The following is a 17109-nucleotide window of genomic DNA, read 5'->3' on the forward strand; positions in this document are numbered from 1 at the left end:
GATTGATAAATTGATAAATTGTCATTGATAAATTTTCTCACAGAGAAAACTGGCAAATTTTCTTCATATAATCAATCATTGACCCAATTTCATTTAATTAAATAATGCCTCCACTTTTTTATGTTACTTGCATTTTGATTCCATTTTCACTCTAACTTATTGCTGGTGAACTATTTTCCAAGTTTTTAAATAAGTCCCCCACTTGTCCCAAGGTGCCCAAGGGCGCTACGCAAGGCCGGCACCATCAGCGCCCCTCGTACCCACAGCAGCGAACTGCGCCCCATCACCCGACCTCTGCAAAAGGCGCGTACGGACGACATAAAAACTCGTGCAGGTCGCGTATAAAGGCGTCGACCTGGTAACCTTCTGCACACTTCTAAGTCAACGGTCCTCCAACATGTACCGAGCACTGGTGAGTCAATCCATCAGCTTCTCGATTTTCTCTATGTCTTCGATCGGAGAAATTTTTGTGGTCACTTAGATTCTATTCGATCCGCTGTAAAGCCGGAGAAATTTCTGTGGGCATAAAGGTTTTATTCAACCCGTTGTAAAGTTGGAGGAATTTCTGTGGGCATAGAGGTTTTATCAACCCGCTGTAAAATCTGAGAACTTTCTATGGGCATAGAGGCTTTATTCAACCCGCTGTAAAGTTGGAGGAATTCTGTGGGTACGGGGGTTTTATACAACCACTGTAAAGTTCTAACAAGAATTCTGTTATTATCCAGACAGCGTCCAAAAGAACAACAGCATTTTCCTTGGGCTGAAACTTTTAGACTAAAATCAAGAAATACATTCTCCTGTTAGCTGATAAATGGAGCAAACCTTGTCTGTGACTCACTAAAGAGAATTTTATACTTGTTCATAAAACTATGTATGTTAGATGAAATTTTCTTTAACGTTCATATAAGAAGGAATAAACGAGACAAAATTGTACCATGTAGGCATCTAAAAAATTTTATCCTATATGCATATTATTTTGGTCTGCAGAAACTTTAAACTGCTTATTTATATTTAACGAAATTTCTACCTGAACAATCACAAAGCTTCGGACTTAATTTCATGATACACTGCAGATATCCACGCTTACCATCCTATCGCTTCCTGTTCTCTTTTGATGCGCGTTGAAGTAGTTTACCTTTGCTCAACTTATACCAAAGCAGGTAAAATTTATTTCATCTTGAATTCGATGTAATTGCATGAGTGTATTGCATACATCAGTATTCAACAATCGCATTCATCAATATTCATGTAGTTCATATTCTAGTATGCAATGTATCGGTGTGCATTTATTGCACAGCGTGCAATTTCTCGGTATTAATATGTGCAGAAAAAGATGCGCCGTGCATCAGTATAGTAATTTTTATAGATAAGTATCCAAACAAAAGCAAGCATATTTCACTTGGTCACTATCAACGTTTACATTAATTTACTAGTTACTGATCGCATTTCCTGCTGGATTCGCTCTTTGTATGTCGCGTTCAAGAGTGGAAACCGCTTATTTATTTTGTTACAACACTTCTCTTTAACTTCACTTCTTGTTTGTCTGTCTGTCTGTCTGCTACAAATCTTGTAATCGAAATTTAACACACTTCTACTTATCCTATCGATCTGAAATTTTGCATACTTGTTTAAAGTTGGAGACAATGCATGAATCAAATGTCAAAATAAATGATTTTGAAAAGTAAAAATTTTTTTTTTTCAATATTAAAAAATTTAAAAAAAAAGAATTTTGTCAGCTACAAATCTTATAACTGATATTTGACACACTTTTACGTGACTAATTGGTCTGAAATTTTGCACACTTGTGTGAAATCAGAGGCAATGCATGAATCAATCAACAGAATAAATAATTTTGAACAAAATTTATGTATTAAAAAAATATATATATTAAAAAAATTGAGAAGTAAATTTTTTTAATTTTCGAAAATTAGATGAGAAATTCATTGTACATCTGGAAGATTGGAGATACTGGATTCTTTAAAAGTGTTGTCTTTAAAAAGTAATTTTTAAACTTGTATTATTTATTCTCTATTTATGTTTTAAGTGTTTCATCAATGTCTGATCACCACGTCGATTTGATCTCTTCCAATTGAGTTTGACATTTCACGAATCGTTAAATAATGTCCAGTGAACCTTGAGTTAACTTTCACCGGATAGTGCAACTTCCTTATTAGTGTGTTGATATTGACATTGTTAACATTCCTCTTGCTGAATTTCCTTTCGCTTGGTCATCGTTCCAGTATTGTTTAAACATCTTCTCGTAAGTTATACTCATGTTACAACTCTCATTTCAACGACAACTTCATTGTAGAGTAAATGATTCGCGAGGTTTAAATGTTTGCTATCAGATCGGGGGAATCCTACGCCATTTGTTTAGAGGTCAAAGCCCAAGCCCGAAAAAAATGTTATTGACTTCAAAAATAAAAAATGCAGGTTTTTTGCGGTATATAGCTGATGGATGTAAGCTTGTAAATTAAGCTCATTTTTGCGAAGTGATTAAGGTAATCTTCGCTTGAAAATGTCATTAAGTTTGCATGATAATACCAATTTACTTACACGGAGGTAAATTTTTTATGTTTATTCTATACTGATGATGGAATCAAAATACCTCTTATCTTGTCATCCTATAACCTAAATGGTTATTTCCAGTAATACATGAATGATCATTTCCACCATCGAGTAATGTTGCGGTTTATATATTTCCAGTTTAAAATGATAATTAATTCTTTTTCTTTGCCCTCAGGCAGTTATACTTGAATGATCATTTCCACCAACAAGTGATGTTGCGGTTAAAATATTTCCAGTTTAAAATGAACGCGTTCAAGAACAGACTAGATAAAGCTATGGAAAATTATATGTTCAGACTTGAAATGCCTAGTACCATACCGAACCCGGTGGAAGTCTAGTAGCTACTTCATACTATATCGGCAGTCCTGAAAATATCCGGTCAAATGACACGATTTTTAGATCTTCTGTGAACAAGGCACGAAAAGGAAAAGAATCGGCGACAGGCCACATCAGGCCTACACTGCAGCGCCGAGATCACTATGTTATGTTATGTTATAATTAATTATTTTCTCTGCCCTCAGGCAATTGTCCTTCTCGCCGCGTCGGCGCTGTCCGACTCCGCCCCGAGCTACCGGGCCCCAGCTCCCGCTCCTGCACTGAACTACGGAGCCCCCGCCTGCCACGACGGCCTCGTCCGCAGAGCCGACGGTTCTTGCGCCCAGCCCATCATCACCAGGAACCTGTACCTCTACAACGCCCCTGCCCAGACGGTGACATACGGACCTCCTCCTATTCTGCCTGACCCCAAGGTGCACTTCAACTACGTGTTCGTGCGCACCCCGGCAGTCCAGCCCGGACCCCGCCCCGTTGTCGTGCCACCTCCCCAACAGAAGACCCTCGTGTACCTGCTGAGCCAGCGCCCTGGTGCCGTTGGACAAGAGGTTATTGAGGTTCCCTCGACCCCCACCCAACCTGAGGTCTACTTCGTCAACTACAATGACGGAGACAACCCTCAACTCCCCGGAGGCATCGACCTCCAGACCGCCCTCAGCCAGTCCGCGGCCCAGGGACAAGTTATCGGCGGTGATGGTGGATTCGGTGGTGGATTCGGACATGGATCCGATGAAAGCCGAGAAAATGGCAGAAGAGGAGGATACCAGTAATCTATTTCTTTATGCCTTTTATAACTTATTTTTTCCTCTCGCATTTAGCCTATCTTTCCAGTCATGTTCTCTGTTTGTCAACAAAATTTCGAAATCCATAACGACTGCGTGCGAATAAAGTTATTTATGATTCTTTACTATTTGTTTGATTTGTCTTTACCTTTTAATATTCCTTTAAAGTTGCGAATATATTTATTTAATACTTCATCGGTATTTTCACTCGTTAAATGCTGTTAGTATCATATTTTACAGAAATGCCGGCAATATCATGTATGTACACTCCACTGAACCAAAGCAAACACAAAAAATCTTTTACCAAGTCCTACTTTAAAAAAAACTGGTATCGGTTATCACAAAAAACTTCAGCTTATAATTGGCAGTTCAGGGTGAAACTGAAGAATGTTCCTTGACATATTAACGATATCTCGAACGGACGTCGTTTATGGGATAGAGAGAAAACTCGTCAAGAATCAAGTCCGTATTTGGTAGCCGCAAAGGTCAATTCGATTAACAAATCAGGATGGTACTAAAAATTTTGCGTTTAAGTTGAAAATTGCTCTACAACTGATGCCAAAAACTGATGCTAGAACATTGATGATATTTTTCAAATTTAAATACCAATAAATGTAAAATTAGTGTAAGAGAAAACTCGCTTTGACCGTTGTTTCGATTTGAGATGGAGCAAGTAATTACAAAAAATTTCTCGCTATAACTGCTTATCTCAGGTAACCTGGAAAATAGAAGTGGATAAAACAGATGGCTGAGGATATTAAAAGGGATGTAAATGTCAGCATACATGGTATGAAATGTATCGAAATTTCTAAATCAATTTAAGTTTTTTCTTTGTGTTTCATACTTCCCAAAATAGCAGGAATTGAGGATGTTAATTGTACAACCAGAGGGATCTGTTTTCTAAATATAGTTGAACAATGTAGCTTCAACTCTGCCAAACATGTCCAGTTGAAGGTTACTCGCTCTCGTCATCGCCCACTCATTTTAAGAGAATTTTTCCTGTCAATTGTCCAAGATCGCCTTTTTAGAGAGAAGTAAATGTCGTGTCGGTTTTAAAGATGACAAAAAGACCGCGATGTCTGCATTGAACTATTAGTGTTTGTGTGTCAGGGATTTGGTGTCATCAGAATTATTATATACTTCTAAGAGAAGGTCTAAACACGGATCGGTCTTATCGAATTATAGTTTTCGGTCCCCAAGCCATCTGGAGACCGAACAAGGCTGGCTTTCCGATCTTCCGCATCTCATGTGCCTTTCACGCTTCCAAACCTTCGAATTTTGAAAGAAATTTGATTTTCAAATGTCATAGAATTTGCGTCAAATTAATTATACAGTGGGGGGAAATAAATATTCGTACACTTGAAAAATCGTATTTTAATGTATGTAAGTACACAAACTTAACAGGAAAAGTGATTTAAATTATGTATAGAGACGCATAGTATTCAAAAATACTATCAAAAGAAATTAAATCTCAATGCAACAAAAAACAATGCAACATGTTCACTTTTCGGGTGAAAAAAGTATTCGTACAAAACACTAAATCCGCATTATTTTAATTTAATACTTGGTTGAAATAAGGTGGTGTGCCAAGAAGAATGGTATAAAATACAAGTCAGCATCTGCAAATCATTGGTCGAGACGTATAGAAATAGACTGGTATCTGTTGAGCTGAATAAAGGGTATTCAACCAAGTATTAAATTAAAATAATGCGGATTTAGTGTTTTGTACGAATACTTTTTTCACCCGAAAAGTGAACATGTTGCATTGTTTTTTGTTGCATTGAGATTTAATTTATTTTGATAGCATTTTTGAATACTATGCGTCTCTATACATAATTTAAATCACTTTTCCTGTTAAGTTTGTGTACTTACATACATTAAAATACGATTTTTCAAGTGTACGAATATTTATTTCCCCCCACTGTATAAATGAGTTAGTATCCCCACATCAAAAGTCTTCACCTCATGTGTGGGTGCCAATGAGGAAACAAAATTTTTAAGCAATGTTCTATAACTACATGATCAAAGCAGCTAATTATTACACGGTATATACGTTCAAATGACTGAAATTTATGGTAAAGGTCTCCAGCTCAACCGTTTTTAGAACCATCTTATCGTTGCAATTTCAGAGCTTGGTGTTTTGCTGCTGTGCAAAGCTGTACTGGTGACGATTGGTCCAATGAATTTTAACGATATGTCATAACAGAAAACATTAAGGTAACATGGGGCAAAGGGACCACTGCGGGTCATGGGCCCATAGCGGGTTTCTCGCTAAGTATGGCAGATACTGGTCCGTGTTCTCTACCGCCGGTCGACAGTTTCACTGGGATGAGGTGTACGGATTTACGTTTTGCTTAGAGTTTGCGTTGTTAAGTTATTTGTGAATAACTGTTTTAGCCCAGATAAAATTTTTTTTGTTGCTGAATAAAACTGTTTTCAATTACTGCAGATGAAGCTTTTGAAATTACTGTGAATTATATATTGAAAGTAATATTTATAGGGATAATTTTTAGATCAAGTTTAGACTATTAGCTTTTTAAATAAAATGTTGACACGATATAAATTGAAATGATACCTAGTGGGGCAACGAGCCCACGCGTGTCACGGGGCAAAGCGCCCATGGTGAAGTCATGTGTTATACATCATTAGATTTGTGTCAATGACCTTTTCAAAACTATGACTAGCTTTTTGAATTACAAATTACACTTCATATTGCATGATTTTTTTGATTTGCCGCCTCAAGGCAGCAGGTTTAATTCCTAGTTATGCGTATTTATGACCCCTTGTCGAGTTATTGACTCTTGCCTTGCCAAAAGTTGATTTCAGCCAACACCAATGAGCCAAAAGTTGATGAGTTTTTATGGTGTTGGCTGAAATCACGATTAAGTACGAATTCCCTGCACATAATATCTGGATTATGGACGAAACTGGAACGAAGTTTTTTTTTCTGATTAACTAAATATATTTTTTATAGTCAAGGATACATTTTTTCATGAAAAGGATGAATTTTTTATCGCAAGGATATATTTTTCATGTCATGGATGTATATTTTTATGTCAATGAAATATTTTTCTTTACGTCAGTGATAGATTTTTTAAGTCACGAGTATATTTTTTCAAGTTAAGGAAGGATTTTTTGAGTTGTTAATAAATGAATGAATGTCTTATTTTTTATTACATTTTTTTACTGTAAAGTGTTCTTTTATCATTTTTAAACGAAAAATATGCAATTGTGGTAAAGGGACCAAGGGTGGGCGCCTTGCCCCAAGCCCATGGGCCCATTGCCCTAGGGGTGGGGCAATGGGCCCATTTTGACACTTTTTACAAAATAGTGTTACATTAAAAATTGAATAACTCTATAGGCGTCTAATTCACGTCATACATTCCTCATTAGTTGTACCTTTAAACAAAACAAGGAACCACCACTTCATCAAAAATTTAGTTAAAAAAAAGGGGGGCCCGCTGCCTCATGTTACCTAAATGTTCAAACTTCTACGGCACTCCATGATGGGATGAAGATCTTACTTTTTTACTTTGCAACCTATATGTTACTTTATATATATGTTACTTTGCAACCTATATGTTACTTTATATATATGTTACTTTGCAACCTATATGTGGTGCAACGGTTAACTATCTTACCTGCACGCTAACATCAATCCAAAGCATAAGCTTTCGCTTAGTTAAAAACTTCGTATTTGAATTTTCCAGTAGAAACATCACATAACTGGACACAATAAGCTATATATATAGTGTATATTGAAGACATCATGCCTAACAACAGAAACATGATATATGCTAACATAAATTATGTGCGCCAAAATGGTTATTTTTCGAGTGGTTATGAGGTTATCCACATGAGGCACTGATTTCGCAACTAATAAAAAAGTTTCAGCACATTTTCTTTGAAAAGTGAGCAAGTTTTAAGGGATACCCTGACAATTGTGAAATTTGAACTAATTTTTAGAAAATATTATGTATATTTGCAGAAAATTTCTTGCGCATGAAAATCATTTTCAATCTCTCATGCAAGTGCCACGTTCAGTTAAATTTCAACAATTTAAAATGATGGGTTTTATTTCATATCAGGACTTATGGCAAGGAATTTTGTACCCTAACAAGTTTCTTCTCTCCTAAGTGTTCATTTATGCCATTTTGATACATAATTTTTCAGCAAATTTTTTTTAAAAGCTTTCGAGCTTTATGTAATAATTTAATGATAAGATGATCCTGAATCATTCAAGTTTAGCCACACGGGTCACCATTATGAAGAGTTGACATTGCATCCGATCACACGGGCGACCGTGAAAATTTTTTATTATATCATTCATTCATTTTCATGTTAAATCAAGCGGGAGATGTATTTTCCTTATAACAAGAATGAGTAAGAAAAATCCCTGGTATCAATAAGGACTAACCTACTTAGGACCTGCTCACCTACTTGAAAAATTAAATCAATAGCACTGCAATGAAAATTGCAACGCGAATTTAGTTGCGTTGAGTTGTTTGATTTTCAAAATAAGTTATTTTCTGACGCAAGTATGAAATTATAGTGACTACAAAATTATATTTTCAATTACTATTCTTTTTCCCAAAACTGCATAAATATTTATGACCTACATTATACGTCTTTCAGTAATTTTAGTATATAAGTGAATAGTAATATAAAAAATATGAATATAATATAATATTAGAAAATAACTGAATAATAATAATAAATATTCAGATATTTGAGGAAAGTCATTTGCACAATATTTTATTATTTTGTGTTAATAATTTCAAATTAATGATCTTGCATCATAAAATAAACGTGTAACAATGAAGGGGATTAGAAAAATTTGTATTTATGTCTATTATTATTCAATTGTACTTTGGGATGTTCCGAAATCTTTCAACCTTCAGTTTTTTTATTGACAAAGTGGAAACATTTTCCCACAGCTGCTGCAGGTATTCGAAGCACGGAAATAACACACAAAGTTGTACAAAAAAAAGATTAACATCGAGCATCGCAAAATGACATCGGAAATATTCGATATTGTATACCTACACAAGAAGTTTGTGATAGAACGTATGTGGCCTTTGTAAATGTATTTGAAGGTATGCAAAGAGTTTGATGATAACAAGTAACGCTATAAATTCTAAGACGCTATTCAACCTCAAGCAAGTATTTCAGCTTCAATCTTACCACATTTTGAGTGTTGCAATATTATGTGGAGCTAAAGCCGACATTTCATCACGGTTATGGAACGCAAGGAACATTATAACGTGATGACTCGACTAAATTAACACTTAAATAAATCCTCTTCATTGAAAAAATGTTCCAGACACGCTTTGCCCCAGAATGATACCTTACTTAAACAGCAATAAACGAAAAAGACATGAATTACAATAACAACTTAGCATAAGCAAACTATCAATAAGATTATCCTTTCGAACTTCGCTTTGAAGACAACTTTGACCTCGAAAATCCAGAACCAAAACCTCCCGATACGCCGCTGCCCAAGTAGCCCCTTGAATCTCCGAAGCCTGAATTCGAAAATCCAGCTCCGAAATCTTCACCGAATCCAGATGCAAATGCCGCGTTCAAATCCCCGACAAGAGAACTTCCTATAAAACCCACATTATTTCCGATGCCGGAGGAAACATCGTTGGTTTTGACTCCCGCTCCGGCAGACTGGCCTAAAGCTGTCTGCAGGTCAATACCTCCCGGCAAAAGCGTGTTGTCTCCATCTTCGTACTGGACGAAGAACACCTCTGGGGGTGATGGCTGATGAGGAACTTCGATGATGTCTTGGTCTACAGCGCTGGGCTTCTGGCTCAATAAGTACACAAGAGTCTTCTGCTTCGGAGGAGGTACGATCACTGGCTTAGGACCGGCCACTGCGTCTGGTGTCTTTACGAACACAAAATTGTAGTGTACCTTTGGCCTGGGGATGTATTTAGGCGGTTTTATTATGGGTGTTTGGTGTCTTGGGGCCTTAAACAAGTAGACGTCTTTCGATACTTTGGGAACCACGCATTTGCCGTCCACCCTCCTCGCCAGGCGGTGACCACACGAGCTCGAGGAAGCCAAGTGGGCGCCCTGGGACCGAGCGATGACTTTGGTCGACGGATGGTAGCGTTGAGGACTTGTCTGAACCATCGCCACCAGCAGGGGTATCTGAAAAATATTTCATTGTTCAGTTTCCATAAATTAAAAATTTCAATATTATTCGGCAACCATTACTATTTGTCATGGTGGCAGATGAAAGAATTATTAATGTTTATCAACTGTTTAACTGTTCCTAGCCTATCGTTGATGTATGGTCTATTACGGTTGACGATTTGAAAAATGTCTTTCGGCAAGCCAGTGACCAGTGCAATTATCAGCGTAAACGCAAAAATTTGTGCTTAATTCAAGTAAACATGTTTTTTCTATGCATCCCATATATATTTTTATATAACATATTTTTACTTTAACATCTTTCTAGATGATATTTCAACACGTGTGAGATTTAAACATGGAACAATATCTTATTATATTGAACAAATCTCTTATTACACAAATATTCTAAGCATGAAAATATTTTACTCTGTAAATGTGATCTAAATTGTATGAAAAAAAATTCGACCTTGCATAGTATCGACGAAATTGAGGTGCCAAAAATACTAAAATGAAGCCTCATTCAAATTACTTCATTTCGAATTTTATGTGGTAAGCAACCATTTATAATTAATTTCCTCGCTTCTATGCTGATAATTTTTTTATTAAAAGATATTTGTATGTTAAATAAAAAAAGGCTTAAAAATTTACATTACCGTCCGATAGCCTACCTAAAACTTGCAAGTTGTGTAAATTCCTGAGGAGTTATTTAAGATTTACCTATATTTTGTCCTTGTCTATCTGTTTTCTCATTTACATGGTACATATATATTATAATGATTTATATATAACGACCCGTAAAGTTTAGTTTGAGCATATTTTAATAATCCGATTAGTATTATCTTCTATTTATTCTTATTTTGATTAATTCTTGCCAGGAGTCTGGATCACATTTCGAATTCAATTATTTACTATATATACAGCAAATATAAAGGGGATCAAGCGATACGTCACTAACTTAGAGAGTTCGACTACTGGTAATCTGAGGCTTATCCCCAACTACTTATTAGCCAGAGGTTGGCAGTAGCGCGCTACATGTAGCGGCCGCTACATTTTCAGTAGCGGTAGCGGTAGCGGCTCTACATTTAAGTAGCCATACGAGGTTTTGCCGCTACAGCGCTACCGCTACATTTATAGATAAAGCCTTTAGATTTTACTTAAGGGGACCGGCTACCCTCCAACAAAACTTTTTTGTTTACAGACGGACCGTTTTGAAACTTGGTACACATACACAGACATGCGGTAAACTGCGTTAGACGCGCCTTTTCAGCAGCTACAAAATGAGTCAAGAAAACGGTAAAGCCAAAATTTCCTATTTTTAGGTTAGCCGGTCCCCTTAATAGTATTAAATATTATTTAAAAACCAGCATGATACATACATAATATAAATTACAGAATAAAACTGTACGAAAGACTTCGGTGTAATGTTGTCAACCTCAGCCTGCTACTAGTGTCGACATGTTAGTTGTTACTTGTTAAGTTGTTACCAGTTACCACTCAGGTTTTTTTCTTCTTTCAGTTTGCTTACATTATGTTTCATTATTATTATTATTATTATTTTTATGTTTCACCTTCCCTACATGGATGTCTACTTCAATCTACCAATCTCAAAAATAATCCACATATATATACAAAAAAGACTGATTTTTATATGTATATGTGGATAATTTCTTAGATTGGTAGATTAAAGTTCACATCCATGTAGGGAAGGTAAAACAAAAAAATAACTGTAACTTCTATTTACTGTATCATACCCTGGGGTAACCCATACTAGTTCGGTTAGGTTAATTGCAATAAAGTTGCATTGATATGTTTTAAAAATGTTTTATTATCATTAAATGTTAATGAGTAAATCCCAATAGTAGAACAATAAATATTTAGAGATTTCCAATAATTTTGGCCATTGTAGCGGCTAATGTAGCGCGCAATATTTTACTGTAGCGGTAGCGGTAGCGCCCGTTACAATCTAGTGGGTGTAGCGGTAGCGGTAGCGCCCGCTACATTTAGAGCATGTAGCGGTAGCGGTAGCCCCGCCACATTTTCAAGTAGCGCTGCCCAGCTCTGTTATTAGCTTTTTATTAGTCTGAAATTAAAGTATTGACTGTTTATTGGTCTTCTAGGCCCTGAACTGTACGGAATGATGGTTTCTCTGGTTTAAGGCCAGGACAAATAGTTTCCGACGTTTTCCCCCTGTATCTTGAATCCTCTTCAGTGAAAGTTTCTTATCAAGCTTTGCAAATTATGCCCTAAGGGCCGAGATGAACTGAGACTGGAACTTAAAATGCAAGTTTTTGTTGACGTGATCGTCTATGAGCTGCAGTAGAAGGCAAACTCTCAGATTTGTCTCTATTAACGACAAGCTTGAGTTGACTTGTACTATTTACTGTGTCATCATATGAGCACTTTAAATGTTGCAGAAAGTTAATGTAAAACAAAGTAAAGTTTTCAATCTTGACGAGGATAAGCAATTGCTTGCAAACTGGAATAGCAGATTCAACAATTGAACTCTGTCAAAGTAAATAGTTCCTTCTTCACAGGTATAACTGCTTGAAGTTACACAATTGCATTAATGCAGAACCATTTGATCGCTGAAATACCAATGACAAATTGTTACACTATTGATAATTTTTAAAAACATCTACTTCGTAGGAAAGCTTAGTTCTTATCTCATTTCTCTCGACCTTTCACTATTGTCCAAAATTGCATGGACGGCTTCTATCAGACAAGAAAATAACGCGTCATTGCTCCCACTTTTGACAGAGGGTTGCGGGCAACGCCTTGTGGCCGCTGGCCTGCGAGTTACGAAACACGCGTAGACTTGTCGTGCTGCAGGCGCATAGGCATGACAAGCAACTTTCACAATACAGTGAACGACTCAGTAATTATGGAATTTCAAATGACCTCAGCTTGATTATGTAATGTAAGTTTTAGCTAATTATGAGATAACCTAAATGCTTCAATTATGTAATGAAAGCTTAAACAATTAGAAAATAAGCTGAATGCTTCAATTATGTATTAGCCTAACAAAGATCGAAATATTCGATACTGCAAAAATTTTCTCGGAACTTCTTAGCCTAACAAAGATCGAAATATTCGACACAGCAAAAATTTTCTCGGAACTTCTTAGCATAACAAAGATCGAAATATTCGACACAGCAAAAATTTTCTCAGAATTTTTTAGCCTATAATAGATCGAAATATTCGACACAATAAAAAAATTTTTTCAGGACTTTTTGGCTTATCAACGATCGAAATATTCTTTGCCGCAAAAATTTTATCAGAAATAGTCATGCAGAGATTATTCGTCCTCAGTTATTTAAGCCGTTATTAGCCCAAATTTTACCGAAGATTCCTTTTTTTATTATTTCAATCGTTCGACGAAATCTAGCGTTACGTTATTTAACACATATGTACGGACTTCCGCTGCTCATTTTCAGCATCGGTTGTTTCAAAGCCTCATTAACATGCGTATGAAAGTTCACTGCTCTTCTTTGGCGTGCATTGTCCGCTGAACCCTTTATCTACTTAAATATTATTCACCCCAGAAACACTATGTCGCTGATGTTATTCGTATGCAAATATCTGGCAAAAGAGTTACCCCTCTACCCTTTCATCTCCACTGATGCCTTATCCATCTTGAATGTTTGTCTTGTATAAAGGCCCCAAACTAACTATGAAGTGTGTGTAAGCAAGAGGTTTTGATAACTTACATTAAAATGCATCAATAATTTTCGTTGCAAATTCAGGACGACTAAAGCTGTTGGACTAGGCTAATGAAGTTTTTCAATACGTGCTTTGATATTCTGTTTTTTTATTTTGTTCGAGAGGCTTACCGAAACAAAAACGCAGGTATGATTTTTTGGGGACAATCGATTAAATTTTGAGAAAGTAACATTTTTTCAGAAAGGAGAAAAAACGCGGAATAAAAATTCGTCTGCATGGCGATGTTGTTGCACTCCGTAATTCGAACTTTTAAAATAGCACCAAGTACAGGCCACTATGTGGAGCGCGCCAATGGAAAGGGCTAGTGTTTCTTTGCCCAGTTGTACGCTAAACCCTTTCCCTCAGCCTCATTCATTCCATTCGTTTCTGTGTTTTTATAGCCACCGAATAAAAAATTACAGCGATTTGGGTGCGCTGTGGAATCTCTTAGTCATACCGAGGAATCTCTTAGTCATACTTGCCTGCCTCCAACCCGCCTTTAAGAGACACGCTTTCTTAGTCCAAATACCGAGACGACAATCGTGTCTTCAACCGTGTCTTCAACCAGCCACAGGCACGCTTGCCAGGCCAGAATGACTGGGCAGAAGTGACTTGATTATTTATTTTGGCTTCAACAAAACATGGAGGAAAAGTTATTAGCATTTCACCTCTCTTCTGCAAAGCTGGTTTAGAAATGACACTGGAAATATTTTTTTTCAAACCCCAGGTTATTACAGGAATTCAAATGACGTTTGTAATTGCCAAGCTTACCTGAAGAAAATTTGAAATAGACCAGTAGAAAACAGACCAAAACTTAAAACTGACAGCTTCAGATTTATCTTGCACTCTCTCTCGCATTTTGTTTAAGGCTTGCGGAATTTCTACATGTGCATGGCTGTCAGATGCATTTTGACGCAACCTATAGTCAGACGTATGTTGCAAGATGAATCGTTGCCAGGTGTATGTGTCGTGGAATCTCCAATGTCAAGCCACCGCTCCCAAAAAATTTAATGTGACCTGCAGAATGTCAAGAGGCTGGCTCGACCCAGCCTCCTCGCGCTACTTTCATTGAGCTCGGCTTGACCGACGCGAGCAGCACGCAGCGCGGTAAAGGCGCTGGTATAGCGGCACTTTCCCTCAAGATGCAAGACGCTGCACCGGAACAAGGCTATACCTGTCGTAACTAAAACTTTTCTCGCGCTCAGCGGAATCGCAAGAGTTAATTTATTTGTAGTTTAACACGTTGACTCTGAAGTGGTAGGTACATATGCGTAGCACGATTTGTATTTCTCCAGGACGTAGTGTTACATAATAAATTCATAATAGTGCAAGAAATGAAATAATATTACAAAATGAAGCAATCAGAGTCAACCGAGACACCACCTGCAGGGGTGGCTGAATTATTTAGCTGAAATAATCGCAATAAGATATCAGAGCGTCTTAATTTACCATCTAATCATTGCCTCACAAATAATATTTAACACATGGTGCGATTGAGGTTAAAGTATTTGGATCAATTATGTCATTTATAATCATGTATAATCTCATCTGATCTTTGAACTTTCTAGCGCCACCACCGAGTTAAGATTGGAATTTTTAGCTCAATTATTAAGAGCTAATCGACCGAGCATCAACACCGCGTCGTCCGTGGCGTTAAATGCTTCGTGTAACCGCAGATGTTGCGTTCAAGTTGAGACATTACAATTAACTAATCATTCCCGGAGGTTAGCTAATTGGATTAATTTGAGACTGCAAATTAGGTAGCTTAGAGAATTTAATAATTAAATTTTTAAATGCTTTGCGCTATTAAAGTACGTTATTTTAGCCGAAATGACGAACAACAGACAGAAATATCGAAAAATATATTATTTCATAATTTTTATTATAATTTATAGAACACTGGTTATCTTCAAATTTTAATGATTGAAATCATGTGTGTTTTAGTTTAACAAACTGCGAGGAAGTGACGGATTTTTCTGGGAGGGACCAAAGACTTTGTCTAGCATATCTTGGGAATAATTGCGCACAGTATTTTAAATATATTTGTGTATTGTTTTCATCGATAAAAATCCTTTAAACAAAAATTAAAAATCAATATCAAAGCAATAAAACTACGAATTTAATATTAACCTTAGTTAGGTTTTGAAAATTCTAAGCAGTTTGAATCAATCAGCGTGACACATTCACGAGTGCAAACACAAAAATATGAACTCCAATTTCTGGAACACCAGTAGTTTTCAAGAATTATTGAAAAGTTATTTATTTTTGCTATGGTTACATCAAGTTTAATTGCTGTAGATACAATTCACGTTTCAGTGATGTAATATGACATAAGTCGGTAAATCCTTTTGGGTCGAGGTATTATAATTGGAGAAGAATTGTGAGTATATGTAAACAAACTGATTGATCGTGCACAAAACGATTGCAGACTAATTAATTGACCTTGCGAGTGAAGTTCAATGCTCAATTTTGTAACCAATAACTGTGCGTAAATGTATTAAATAATAATATGAAAGTATCTTGATTTTAAAAACCTGTGCGATAGTATACCGTCACTAAAAATAATATTTACTTCCTGTCACGTCAATCTTATTATTAAATGCGTGTTAAAAACGATCCTTGAAGAGCACAATCGCCACAAAAATACATTGTAAAAACCAAACATCAACCTCCACCTTATCCTCTCACCACAACAAAAGCACGCATCTCGAGGAAGGTTCGCAGACACGTCACACCCGTCGCTATGAGCTCGACACGAGCAATGACCCGCGACGACCACGCGGGTCTCTTTATATACCTCGTCAGCAGACCTGCCCCGCCTGCTCCTATGACATGGATTCATCAGACGACGTGTATAAAGCGAATAATGTCACTTACGGTACTGGAGGTGAATGCATTCTTTAATTCTGCTTCGTACAATGAATTATTCCATAACAAACATGTTTATTAATTACCTTCATGAATACCTTACCTATTATACACTGTATCAATAAGGCTGTTGGGATTGTGCCTTTTCTTCTTACGTCTCTTCATGTATCATGTAAACCTTTCTATACTATATATCTGACAAATGTTTTGTAGAAACATGATGTTAAAACGAACATGCACCGTAAAATTGATTAGATATAACAAATTTTAACGCGAAGGACTTTAACACGAAATTTTAATTTGTATTTTGAGACAGTGGTGAAACATTTACAGTTATGAGAAAGTATTGAATAGTTACTCTTAAATCGATGTTCGTTTAAACTTTTATTCAATAAATTATTTATAAGTTTAACACACTGAACATTTCCGTCATTTAAATTTTAAGTGTAAAATTTTGCTGCCGATGCCAGCTATGTAAGTCTAATTGCTTTTTATTATTAAGTTAGAATTTTTAGATCTCTTGATAATGGCTTTTCTGAAGCTAAATTTTGTAAGAATGATAACGCCAACGACTCGGTTCATGTTGGAAACAAATTTTAATTATATCCTTCTTTGATCTTACACTAAATGTGTATAAATATACAATGTGTGTGCACAATTCATTTCAACATAAGGAAGGCAGGCTAATTACCTTCGTGAAAGTTACCGTCGAGTT

At 36.4% G+C, this 17109-nt stretch overlaps 2 protein-coding genes across 2 annotated transcripts; one reads left to right on the forward strand and one right to left on the reverse strand.

The window, feature by feature from the left end:
* Positions 1 to 338: 338 nt before the first annotated feature.
* Positions 339 to 3808, forward strand: LOC108682786. Its single transcript, XM_018172026.2, has 2 exons — positions 339 to 412; positions 3090 to 3808. The coding sequence occupies exons 1-2, from the start codon at positions 398 to 400 to the stop codon at positions 3669 to 3671; spliced, it is 597 nt and encodes a 198-aa protein (XP_018027515.1). The 5' UTR covers positions 339 to 397; the 3' UTR covers positions 3672 to 3808.
* A 4715-nt stretch (positions 3809 to 8523) lies between these two features.
* On the reverse strand, positions 8524 to 16279 carry LOC108682780. Its single transcript, XM_018172018.2, has 2 exons — positions 16215 to 16279; positions 8524 to 9842 (listed from the first exon to the last, which is right to left on the reverse strand). Exons 1-2 carry the CDS (start codon positions 16230 to 16232, stop codon positions 9105 to 9107), a joined length of 756 nt encoding a protein of 251 aa, XP_018027507.1. The 5' UTR covers positions 16233 to 16279; the 3' UTR covers positions 8524 to 9104.
* Between the last annotated feature and the right edge of the window lie 830 nt (positions 16280 to 17109).

The sequence above is a fragment of the Hyalella azteca genome, unplaced genomic scaffold, assembly GCF_000764305.2.
Source record: "Hyalella azteca isolate HAZT.00-mixed unplaced genomic scaffold, Hazt_2.0.2 contig16688, whole genome shotgun sequence".
NCBI lineage: Eukaryota > Metazoa > Arthropoda > Malacostraca > Amphipoda > Hyalellidae > Hyalella > Hyalella azteca.